Source organism: Eucalyptus grandis, chromosome 4, assembly GCF_016545825.1.
Source record: "Eucalyptus grandis isolate ANBG69807.140 chromosome 4, ASM1654582v1, whole genome shotgun sequence".
In the NCBI taxonomy this organism is placed as follows: Eukaryota; Viridiplantae; Streptophyta; class Magnoliopsida; order Myrtales; family Myrtaceae; genus Eucalyptus; species Eucalyptus grandis.
This window is the reverse complement of record NC_052615.1, coordinates 37,670,091-37,681,600: the sequence shown is the minus strand read 5'-3', so window position 1 is coordinate 37,681,600 and position 11,510 is coordinate 37,670,091. Positions and strand designations below refer to the sequence as shown.

Below are 11,510 nucleotides of genomic sequence, written 5' to 3'. Positions count from 1 at the left end.
CACAAGCTTGCAATTGAAAATGTACAGACAAACTCTCCCTCAACTCATGGTGCGAAACTTTTTCAATAAATTGAACACCTCAAAAAGTTGGGAAAAATTATCCAAAAAATCCTAAACCTATTGTATTTTTGCCAATTCAGTCCTAAACCTTTTAACTTTGTCAATTCAATCTTAAACCTATTGCATTTTTGCCAATTCAATCCTAAACATTTTAATTTTTCCAATTGAGTCCTAAACCTTTTGATTTTTTTTTTTAATTTTGTTGATTTTCATTTTTTTCATTTTTTCCTTTTTCTTTTTTTTTTCTTTTTGCTTTTTTCTTGGCCTTTTCCGGTGGCCGGCCACCAGCCAAAGGTGACAGCCGGCCACCGGCCACTGACCACAGCTAGCCAGCTGGCCTCGCCCACCACAGGCGAGGCCTGACCGAGCGAGGAGGAGCCCCGACAAGGGGAGCCCTTTCCCCCACCTCATCTTGACCTCCTTTTCCACCTCCGCCATCTCCATCTTCTTCTTCCTCGACGATGGCTCTCGTCACGAACGAGATGAAGACCAAGGCCGAGGTCTACCACAGCGACGAGATCTACCGCAAGAAGCTGAACCTCCTGCTGGCGGAGATCGGCCTCGTCATGGCGTCCCAGGAGATCGAGGAGTACGGCTACGACAAGGGCGTGGGGCTGGTGTGGCTCAAGCATTGCAAGAAGGCGAAGCATAAGGTGGTTGACAACGTGGTTGTCTCCTATAACACCGTCGTGTCGGCCTACGTCAAGCCCCATCGGATCCACAAGCTCCGCGAGGTGAAGCTAAGTGAGATCCACATCTACGGCGAGGGTGGCTCCCCAGTGCCCATGGGCGAGCGTCGACCTATGGCTTGTGGCTGACACCCGCCCGGCTAGGGGCGAGGGCCGGCCTCGCTAGATCTAGTCTAGGTGAGGCCGATGCTCGCCTAGGCAAGGGAGAGCCCTAGTGAGGGCTCCCCTCCCCAAATCTAGCAAGGTCAGCCCTCCCCTAGGCTAGGGCAGCCTCGCCCGACATTGCCGTTGCTCAGCCGACGCCCGACAAGGCCGCCCTAGCTTGGGGGAGGGTCGGCCTCACCTAGGTGACCCTTGTCGAGCTGTGCCTGGGCTAGGGCTCCCCTCGCCGGGGCTCCTCCTCGCCCGGCCGAGCCTCGCCTGTGGTGGGTGAGGCCAGTCGGGCCGGCGTGGCGGTGGCTGGCCATCGAAAAGGCCAAGAAAAAGCAAAAAATTAAAATAAAAAATAAAAAGGAAAAGGGAAAAAATAGAAAAAAATCAAAAATCAAAAAATATTTAAAATATTATTAAAAATTGTCCACGTCAGCACCGGTAGTCCTACGTGGCACTGCCGGCATCCACGTTAGCATTTTCCGGCCAAAATTGGTCGGATGGACTGAATCGATAAGAATTGAAAATGTTTATGACTCAATTGGCATAATTAAAAGATTTAAAACTAAATTGGCAAAAGTGCAACATACTTAAGACTTTTTGGACATTTTTCCCCAAAAAGTTGAGAGACGATATACTATTTCTAAGATTATTAGCTTCACTGCCAGTGTTATAAAACAAATTCACACATTCACCGTTGTATAAATAAGAAGCGTGTGTGAAGATGGTATTGTAACTGAATTCTTGTTTATGTCGATTATCCAACGCAAAGTGTGCATATTATTTCTTAAACGGGCAAAGACCTATTTTTTTTCTTCCTGTTTAACTGGTTTTATTAGATATAAAGACTATAGTCTAAACAATGAGTAAATAATCCATTACCTTAATATGTATATTAAACTGAATTTGGACAGTCAGAACTGGTAAGACTCACGTGGACCGATCATCTTCAATTATTCACATCCAATTTATATATATATATATATATATATATATATGTTACACTGACATAATAATTTCTCCTAAAACAGTAGGCAAAATCCACACAATAGGGCTCAAAAATAGTTTGGTGCCCAAAAATTTCATTGACCGTCAATGGCTGAGACCATCTTATTAACTATAAAAATGAGGGCTGCCTTAATTTTTTGTTTCCCTTAGGAAGAAGTTGATCTTATTTTCATGTGCTTGACAGTGTGAGTATGACAAGTGGCTTACGGGTCAATTGGGACTACCACCATTAGAACAATGGAGAGAGAAGATGGCTCTTACCTGACTCAATATCCTGCAATCCGATGAAAATTGGAGAGACACATGGGACGTTGCAAAATGGATGCAAGAAGAAGGATTTGGCAAGCAAATTCCTGGGATTGATTTCGAATATCAATCGGAATGCTTGGAACCACTAAATAGAGAATGACAAGAGGGTTTGAAAGAGAGCAGACTATGAGTTTGATTCGGAATTGGGCACATTCGTTACCCGTTGATGCTTGTCTAACTATCTGTAAATTTGAATCTCGCTCCTCCCGTTTCGAATGGGAAAACACGTTACGGATTGTTACGTGCAACTATTTTTCAAAATTATGGATAATGTCATGCATTTTGAGGACGCATAAAATGACTCTGAATTTGGCTTCGCTAATGATTTCAATTATGAAATTATCTGGAGGAAATACATGTGTGAAGCTATATTTCGTGACGATTATATGTGCCTTTATGACCCCGTAATTTGCTTTATCAAGGCTAATTAAATGATAATAGTCTTTGTTCATTGATATCATGCTTCCATTATTATTTTTCAAAATTTTACAGAGATGAAGGGTACTTTTGGTAACTTATTTTATTTTTGGGAACAATTTATGTTCAGTTTTTTTTTTTTTCATTTATGTTCTCAAGAACAAAGAATGAGATCTTTTTTACTTCTTATTTTTGTTTCAAAATTGTTCCCTAACCACTTTTCTATTTTGAAAATTTGAAAAATTAGTTGACATTATCAAAATAACTTCTGTTATTTTATTGTTCGAGAAAATAAAAGAACAAAAAAATAGAAGAACATGATGGTTATCAAATAGGAATGAAACCCACCTAAACATGCATATCTTAGGCCCATGAATAATTGAATTTACATTGTTTTTTTTGCAATATCATATATACGTTTTCATTTTTCAGTCACTAAGCAACTCAACGTGGCTTAATCATTTTATTTTCATTTTAGTTTCATTGTCATTCAAAGCATTTCCCACTCTTGCATTGAATATTTCTCTTTGTAGCTAAATAGTTTAGCAAATGTTTTCTTCTCACTCTTAATTTTGAGCATCCCCAAATCCCCTACCATTGGGGAGCAACCGTATAATGACCGAGCAACCTTTTTCTTTTTGTTTAAGCTACCAGCTGGTGTTCGATCCAGTTTTAGCACACATCGACCAATTCACTTCCATGGGAGATCTCAAAATTTTACTTTTAAAAGTATTCTCAACAAGATTCAAACCCAAAATTAAATGGGAAAAACGAACTCTTTTATTATCTAAGCCAATATCTTGATAGCTAAGCAAGTTCATTATCTTAGAATTATGTAATTAGTAAAAAGATTACAATTTTTTAAGCATATATGATTAAGATTTTTGGTGATTTTTTTAATAAAAATAAAGTTATAAAATAACTTAAAATTTGGTAAGGTCAACCATAAGCTAAGCGGATCGCATCACGAAAATTTCTTGGCAATCAAGACACGGGACGCTATAAAAATCGACTCGCCCCGTCGTACCCTGCTCGCCACCAACGCCAGCAAAATCCGAAGCCAAAGCGTTTTCTTGGCATCTTCCCGTTCGCTCTCTCCAGCAACTTTCTCGAGCTCAGCTCCATCGATTGCTCTCGAATCCGGCGAATTCGGCCAGATGGGCATCATAAGGAGCAGCTTCTCGTTCCTGCTGGGGACCGTGACCGGCGTCTACGTCGCCCAGAACTACGACGTCCCCAAAATCAAGAACCTGGCCAGGACCTACCTCGCCAAGGCCAAGCAGGTCGAAGAGACCTACCGCAAGCCCGGCAGCAAGAGGGAGGGCGAGGATTGAGCCGCGAAGCCGACCCACTTCTTTCTTTTCCGCAGTTTCCATCGAGGTAGATGGGTACTCCCTGCCGCGAGCGCGTGACAGGGGAATCTGATTCCCAATTGATGTACATTCGCTTACGTTGTACGAGAAGAAGTTGATGTCCTTTCATCGCGAGGACGATATGAATTCTCGATGTAATTTGGGTCTTTCTTGTCCTTTGGGAGTGATATTGGTTTATTTAGTTTGTCGGGTATGAAAGCGCGCGATTCGCAAATGCTTAGTTTGATGGGGCTGAGGTTTTCTGGGTCGCTCTCTTCTGTTTTCTGTCTGCTGGCGTGTTTGCTTTTGGGCAGCGATTCAGCATGATATCATAAGACATCCGCTATGCGAACTATTTCTAGCTTGGACATTGTTCCTCTGTTGAACCATTGATAGCACATCCTCTGGGCGGACTTCGACCTAAATGAGTTCAGATGATTTATTGTATCATAGAATAAGAATCTGATCATCACGTTGCTGTGGCATTCTTACATGAGATAGACATTGCTAGATCACCTGGCAAAAGGTTAAAAGAAAGACACCGTTCCAGTCATGTTCTCGGTTCATGTCTTTCTAGTTCAAAATTGCTGTGAGGGAACATGTCATTCATGAAATGTTCTTGTTAAGATTCTTTATGATTAGTTTTGAGATGACAAATTGAAGAGTCGAGGAACCATCCATTTTAATCGTCTTTCTTGGGACTTCCTTGACAGGTTCAACATCTGCAACGAGATGAATGCAATGGCAATGCCTATGGTGAACCTACTGTCTTTGGCTAAAGATAAAAGGAGTTGCCTAGTAGACATTAATTATATCAATTGCAGGATCAATGAGGTTAGCTCAATGGAGGTAGGATAAAGCAATAGTCTCCCTTAAAGCCTTTTGATGTGGGCGTATACTCTTTATGGGGGGACTACTTCACATGCCTTGTTTTGGCTATCTTGGTAAACAACATCCTCCCAGCCTCGATTTATGATCAATGATTGTACTGCAAGCGATAATTTACTTCTTTGCTTGAATTTCACCTTAACTGTTTTTCTCAGACACCCTTGCTGCATTTGGCCCTCACAATGATGTCATTTTGTGTCTCTGCTAGTTTTGTTCACAGCAAGTCAGTGTATGCAGCTGAACTACATCACGTATCCAGGAATACATTGTTAACCAGAAAAGGCTCGCACTCTGCCTGAAAGTACTCAACTCTGCAGAAAATTTCCCAAAGTCAAAGGTCTTTACCGTTTCTCTGAATCTCTGAATTTGTTGTTTTACATGCTGATTTTATTCTGGATTTACTGGTTGTAGGCACATCCACAGGGTATTAAATTGTTTGTTGGAGATTGTTGTCATGTCTGTGGCAAATAGAAGAAATCCCTGAGTCCTCCATTTGTTTTGGAGCATCTCTTGGGCTCCTTATGACTTCTAGAACTTCAGATAGTATTTTCTAGTTAGCAATTGAAAGCAAAGCTTGTGTTCTCCACTGGATTATTACTGTCACTGGTGTAATCATGTCAGAATGACCGTTCAATTGACAAGTCCGATTCAATAAGTGCATGTTCAGGCAAAGGCCATTCAGTGTCAATTTAGCCTCCATTTCTGGTTTATTATTTGACAAATATTGTGTTCCTGCTCTTTCTTGAATCACGGAATTACACGCAAGAAAGATTAATGAAATGGTATCGTCATGTCTGTGTTCATCTGGTGGTAGCCCTTTGGTGAAGATGTTGTAATTTAAGAAATGAGTATCAGTGACCATTTCTTGACATTTTCATGAAGAAAAACAGATAACATGAAGAGGTTTCATGACATGTTGCAGTCAACTCCCCAAAGCAGGGCATGCTTAACCCCAAGTCCAGTTGCCAATGAGCACTTATAGCTTCAGTTCGCTCTCGATGCTACTGGTGATTGAATATGTGTTCGTTGAATTAGTTTAGCGGCAGGAAAGTGGCATTGCAATGTTACTGTGCTGTTCCAAATCAAGAATGCTGCTAAGCTCTTCATCCACAGTTCCAACATTTGTGAAGAGTATTCAGGGCTTGCCATGGCTGAACAAATTGGAGATTAATTCCATGAATCCCCGCATGCGGATTTTACGCACTCAGATAAATGGTAAAAGAAGATTCATCTTGCTAAAATGATGTAACCCTCATCGTAATGTGTGTTGACTAATGAGCGGGCATGAGATTGAAAATTTACCTGTATATTACATTGTAATATTGTCCCTAAAACTAAACAGTGTTTCATTATGTGCATTGTGGATATTTTGATCATGTTGCTGGCGTTGTCATTTGTTTCCTTTTTATGCTGAGAAGGAAGTGTTAGTTACTCTTTGGTCACACCGTGAGACATTGACTTGTATGCAGAGGCGGTCCTTGCAGCTGCTTGTGCAGCAGCTTGTGCCTACACAACTTGCTGTAGCAGCAGTGTAAGCGTGCCTTCGTGGGGTGATAGACCTGTCCGATTGGCAGACTAAAGAATCATTGTCTTGATTCATTTCACAAACAGGTAGGTTGAATCTGACCGATCATGCTGCATAGAATTTGTGGAAACTGTGTATGAAAAGTTGACGTGTTTCCTTGATAGATAAAATCTACGCATTCTTTTCCGGTCATATTGAAGGTTGGTTTTGAGAGAGAGATCGAGCACATGCATTGGCGTCCTGCTGATCAGTGACTACTCAACTATGCTTAAGTGAACTACTACTGCAAATGCTCCATTTATCTGCAATGAACAAATTAACCTTATTTGCCCAAAATTTTTATTACCTTCTTATCGTTGATGATATTGACCATTTATTCCCTCAAAATAAAGAAAATGCAGCTTCTAAGAACATTTCTAAATTTTATTGGATTTATCGCTTGGAGAGAGTATTGGATGACAATGTTAAGAACTGGTTCTGTTTGATCTGGTAAAGGAAAGTCATCTTTGGCCTAGCAATGCCATTCTACTTTTTGGGGGACTGCAGCGAGAAGCCTCTTGTTCACAATTTCAGGTCACCGTTGTATCGAAAGTTATATCATCTGTCAATATCTACTCTTTGGCAGATTCAGTTCAGTATGGCAAAACACGATGTCCTCATAAGTTAGGGAAAGAGTTCATGCGCAAAGACTCGAAAGATTTAGGAGAACCAAGGGGAAGCGGTCCAAAGAGGTCTGTTTGTATGATTGACTTTTTTGTTCACAAAAAGTTGATCCCTGAAATCTTGAACGTCCAACTCTGATAAACATAAAAATCATTTTATACTTCATCACCTTAAAGTCCTACAAATGTACATGCTAAGTTGTAAAAACTGTGAAGGTCAAGCAAGCTCTCAAACAATGAAACCTGCGCCTAAATAGCAGAGTGATCCTTCAGATGTAGCTCCTATTTTATGGAGTAGCCGACCAGGATGCCCAGTAAACCAACCAATGCAGAGAGCAATAAGAAGTAGCTGTTCAAACGAGTCTCCCTAACTTCTTTTCTCAGCAAATCCTGCTCGAGGCGCCAAAATAAAAACCAGGACACAATTACTAGAAAGCATAGATATCTATAAATGTAGTTTGCTATATGAAACCACCATGCAACAAAATGTGATAGCAGGAGCAGGATGCAAATGCCACCAAAAGGTCTCAAATGACCAATAGCAAGTAATATTGCTATGGCAGAGGGAAAGAGGGATATGACTACTAGTATTAAGTACTTTGATGGAAATGACCTACCCTTTCCAGACCAAAAAAACAGAAAAGAACAAGAAGACAGATCTAGAAGTACGCATTGGCATTTTTCAGTGTCTTTTAAGTCAATGATCTCATATTCGAAGGTCTGTGATGAAGTAAATATCAGAAACTTAGGAATCTGAGACAAATGAAGAACTCCCATCTATAGTCTATCGTCAAAGGGAAACCTTAATTACTATCAAAATGAATCTTACTGCCAAATAATTGATCCAATTGCATAAAACACCATCGTCCATTACCCTATTTAGTACCTCCTCAATTAGGACCCAGATACCCCAAGTATTTGTTAAAATACCTGGTAAAAAAAGTAATTACATGAAAGAGGTGACCAGTCGAGGCTTACCAACATGCCTTCATGAAGAATGTCAATCATCAAACTCAAGAATGGACAGCAAACAGAGCAAGAGACTAAAGGTGGTTCCAATGCTAAAAATCTTTTACTAGTTCTTTGCTTCATCCTGCTAACCTAACTATGCAGAAAAATCTTGAGACATTAAGTCACAGAAGCACAGTAGCACCCTAAAAACATCATGAAGTTGCTATTTTCCTAAAATCATCAATCTACAAGAAGAGCAATCTAAGTTATTTAGTATACTATGTTATCGACCTACCAGTTCCTGAGATAACTTCTGCCTCTGTTGCAAGGCTAAAGCTTTCTCCTCAGTCAGCTTTGAAATCATAGACCATGTCTGCCGAATAAAAGTTAACATCAACAAGGTCATCAAAAGAATTATATACATCACATAAAATCTGAAGAATATGGTCATCACAAGTGTAGCTAACTATAATAATCACCCAAGAATATAGTGCATTTTCTGTAATCATGACTCTACAGATTTGAAAGACAAAGAACTGAACTCTGCCAATAAGTGTGGGCTTTAACTAGTACTACTATAGCGAAGCAGTTGCCAAGATACAAACATCGATCAGAAGCTCTCTTCTACAATTAAAAACCTAACCAACTAAACTAAATTAATTATCAAACGTTAGAGGGAATTAAGAGAACCATATGGAATAGCTTAATTAGTCAACTGACTCTTCTTCTTCTTCTTCTTTTCCTTCTTTTGAATACTGTCAGTATAAGAAATCTCTGAAGTCTGTAAATACTGACTTATCTCCCTATGGGAAATGAACCAAGAATCTTTATGGCAGCATTTTTTTTTTCCTCGATTCATTAATGCATGTCAAGTCTATAGCACCAGAATCTCAAAAGTGGGAAGGAAAGCATGTTGGTGGAGCAAATAGAGTATCAGAAAGAATGGAGGGAAGATTGAAATTTTCCATGTCTGGAAAGAGGAGATAATGGAGATAAAGCAGAAAGTAGGAGGAAGTGTTTTTCTCTTCAGCCCCTTAAACCTTCCCCGTATTATAGAAGAGAAAGTTGGCAGATATTGATTTAAGTTTCTGTTCTCTCACAAAAGTAAAATCATATGAAGGTCATTATGGCAAGATGAAAAGCATCAGATTTCTCTTGATTTCACTCCCTCCTTTCCACACAACCGAAATAATCTCATTTTGTCTCCACCTCCACTTTCCTTACTACTACTTTGTTTCCCGAATTTATTTTCTTAATCAACTTTTTTCCAAACATGGGTTAAGACAGCATTAAAATTCACTTCATTCTTGTCCCTGGACCAAATATCCATTGAATAAATGGACCAAATATTTACTTCATCAGCAGAAGAAAAGAGAAAAAGAGGTTGTTCTCAGATAAGGAACAAACCCACCAGAGAACTTTCAAGAGAAAACATTCAAGGAACTTCTTCCCCGAATGAGTTTTTTTAAGCATATTCTGTGTCAGCTTCAGCAACTGGTTCCACTTTTTTTATCCTAATGATACAAAAATACAAGTTGCAGCATCTGCCTAACCCCTCACAGTTACCGTAATTCAAACATGTTAGGATTGAGCAAAACTGATTGGCAATGACAAAATATGAAACTAGGCAGTAGAATATCACAACCTAAAACCTCTTTAAGGTGTCAAATAAAAACTTCATCATCAAGGACAAAATCAAAGTCAACCAAGGACAAAAAGTAGGAAGTTTACCTCTAAAGACTTCTTAGGTGTTTCCAAAGATCTTGTTACCTAGAATTTTACAAATCATGAGGTGCTTAAACCAGAACATTAGTATTAAAGGAAAACATGACAGAGAGCAAGGAAAAAATTACAACATCAAATAATGAGGTGGTCTTGTTTCCATCCTCAAGAGGAGATGCTGTTGGAGAAGATCCTTCTTCAGATTCTTCAGGGATAGGAGAGGGAGGATTTGCAGGAATATAGACAACTCGCAATTTGAATTCCTCCAAAGTCTTCCCATACTCCTTATTAAACTACAATCACCGTTCAAAGTCATTCAAACTGAGGGTGGTAAAGGAAACATAGAAAACCATCATAAGATACTCCGAAGAAGTGGATTGACCCACCATTTCTGGTGTTATCTCTTTCACAGTTGCACCATATGGGGCAACAATACTCTGAATAAGGAATTTGTCCCTGCATTGCATATCAGGAGGTGCCTCCTTTGGGGCCTGCATTGTGACTACCAAATACAGTCCAGCATAATAAACGTAATGCAGAAACATAGAAGAAAAGGCAAACCATGCCTACCCATTACTCAACACGAAACAGAGAACATTATTTGCTTACAAAGAAACCTAAATACTCAAGAATGCGGTTGCACTTTGCAGGCTAACCCATTGATATAGATGATATTTGGTGAATCAATATTTCACTTAAAGGCAAACTAAAATTACCAGTGAAACCACATGTCGCTCTGGGCGGGACAACGCCAGAGTTCGGACGAACGCAGTACTTCTTTGGATTGGTCGTCTTCACCTACGTCCCCATTCACAATTCTTGTCAGTTCTAAATCCCAACCCCACAGCTCAAGCCATTAGAATCAAACACAAGGAAAAAAATGTCCCCACCTTGAAAGCTACGTATTTGTCCGTCTTGTTACTAAGTTGCATAGAGCACGAAGCTTGCCTCCTCAATTCAACTTCAACCACCGCACGCCAACAAAAGCCATATCAGCAGAAGAGGAAAAACAAAAACAACCCGTGATTATCCAAATCGAAAACAACCAAAGAAAACACATGATCCTCAACGGCGAAACACCGATACAAACTTCATAAGACTACACGATCAAGAACTCTGCTCCGCGAAATCTCTTTTTTCCCCGAAAGACTCGAGCACCGAAACTTACAAGTGAATTTCAGTTCCCTGGGATGAATGTCAAGAAGATTCCCAATGACCATCGTCTCCAGCCCAAAAAAATCCGTCTTTGAAGTTTCAACAACAACGAAACGACTCCTACGAAAGAACCCACTACTTCTTTTTCTTTCAGAGATCGAGGATTAGGGTTCTTGGACGAGAACGTCGCGTTTCGATTCAAGTTCGGGCTGCTGAGAACGGGGAATAGGAGCGGCAAACCGCGGACGAGTTTCCAAAGCGAAATAAGCCGAGCGTTGGCGGGCACCGGATTGGCCGACGAGAGGAGACCGCACGGTCAACGGGGTCGCGATTTTGGCTGAATCGCACGGCTACGAAGCGGTCGGTGACGGGAGATAAAAGAGTGGCGGGCGGCGAGGACGGCAAAATCAAGTAAATTCCTTTATCTTGTCGCTTGAGGCTTAATAAGCGGGTCCGTCCCATGGGTGCCGTCCACGCATGATAGGGTGAGCATATCCTCCATGTGACCAAATTAGGATTCGTTTGGATCGAACGAACCAAACCGGCTGATTTGATCCGATTCTTGAAGGCATGGATCCGTTTCCAGTTTCATAAAAATGGAATTTGTAATTTTCGATCCGAT

At 40.4% G+C, this 11,510-nt stretch overlaps 3 protein-coding genes across 9 annotated transcripts; 2 read left to right on the top strand and 1 right to left on the bottom strand.

Moving 5' to 3' along the window:
* The first annotated feature begins 521 nt into the window (after window positions 1-521).
* Window positions 522-878, top strand: LOC120292662. Its single transcript, XM_039310953.1, has one exon. It carries the CDS (start codon window positions 522-524, stop codon window positions 876-878), a length of 357 nt encoding a protein of 118 aa, XP_039166887.1.
* Window positions 879-3,651: 2,773 nt separating this feature from the next.
* Window positions 3,652-6,834, top strand: LOC104442260. Of its 6 annotated transcripts, none has more exons than XM_039311381.1 (4): window positions 3,652-4,013; window positions 4,699-4,729; window positions 4,810-4,929; window positions 5,082-6,249. In XM_039311381.1, exon 1 carries the CDS (start codon window positions 3,791-3,793, stop codon window positions 3,965-3,967), a length of 177 nt encoding a protein of 58 aa, XP_039167315.1. In that variant the 5' UTR covers window positions 3,652-3,790; the 3' UTR covers window positions 3,968-4,013; window positions 4,699-4,729; window positions 4,810-4,929; window positions 5,082-6,249. The 6 variants fall into 6 exon arrangements, 3 of the variants coding, with proteins under 3 accessions (XP_039167315.1, XP_039167316.1, XP_039167314.1); XM_039311382.1 differs by having other exon boundaries at window positions 4,699-4,741; window positions 4,825-4,929; XM_039311380.1 differs by having other exon boundaries at window positions 3,653-4,013; window positions 4,699-4,741.
* A 279-nt stretch (window positions 6,835-7,113) lies between these two features.
* LOC104442259 (vesicle-associated protein 1-3) lies at window positions 7,114-11,304 on the bottom strand. Of its 2 annotated transcripts, none has more exons than XM_010055613.3 (8): window positions 10,902-11,304; window positions 10,624-10,694; window positions 10,450-10,531; window positions 10,120-10,235; window positions 9,865-10,026; window positions 9,743-9,781; window positions 8,307-8,384; window positions 7,114-7,450 (listed from the first exon to the last, which is right to left on the bottom strand). In XM_010055613.3, exons 1-8 carry the CDS (start codon window positions 10,951-10,953, stop codon window positions 7,343-7,345), a joined length of 708 nt encoding a protein of 235 aa, XP_010053915.1. In that variant the 5' UTR covers window positions 10,954-11,304; the 3' UTR covers window positions 7,114-7,342. The 2 variants fall into 2 exon arrangements, with proteins under 2 accessions (XP_010053915.1, XP_010053916.1); XM_010055614.3 differs by having other exon boundaries at window positions 9,868-10,026.
* Between the last annotated feature and the right edge of the window lie 206 nt (window positions 11,305-11,510).

Bases quoted from the DNA above. Each gene is read 5' to 3' on its own strand.
- LOC120292662 (XM_039310953.1), top strand. From the start codon at position 522: ATGGCTCTCGTCACGAACGAGATGAAGACCAAGGCCGAGGTCTACCAC.
- LOC104442260 (XM_039311381.1), top strand. From the start codon at position 3,791: ATGGGCATCATAAGGAGCAGCTTCTCGTTCCTGCTGGGGACCGTGACC.
- LOC104442259 (XM_010055613.3), bottom strand. From the start codon at position 10,953: ATGGTCATTGGGAATCTTCTTGACATTCATCCCAGGGAACTGAAATTC. The intron at 10,236-10,449 runs GTAATTTTAGTT...TGTATTTGGTAG, and splicing joins AGCGACATGTGGTTTCACTG to TCACAATGCAGGCCCCAAAG. The intron at 9,782-9,864 runs GTAATTTTTTCC...GTAAAATTCTAG, and splicing joins CCACCTCATTATTTGATGTT to GTAACAAGATCTTTGGAAAC.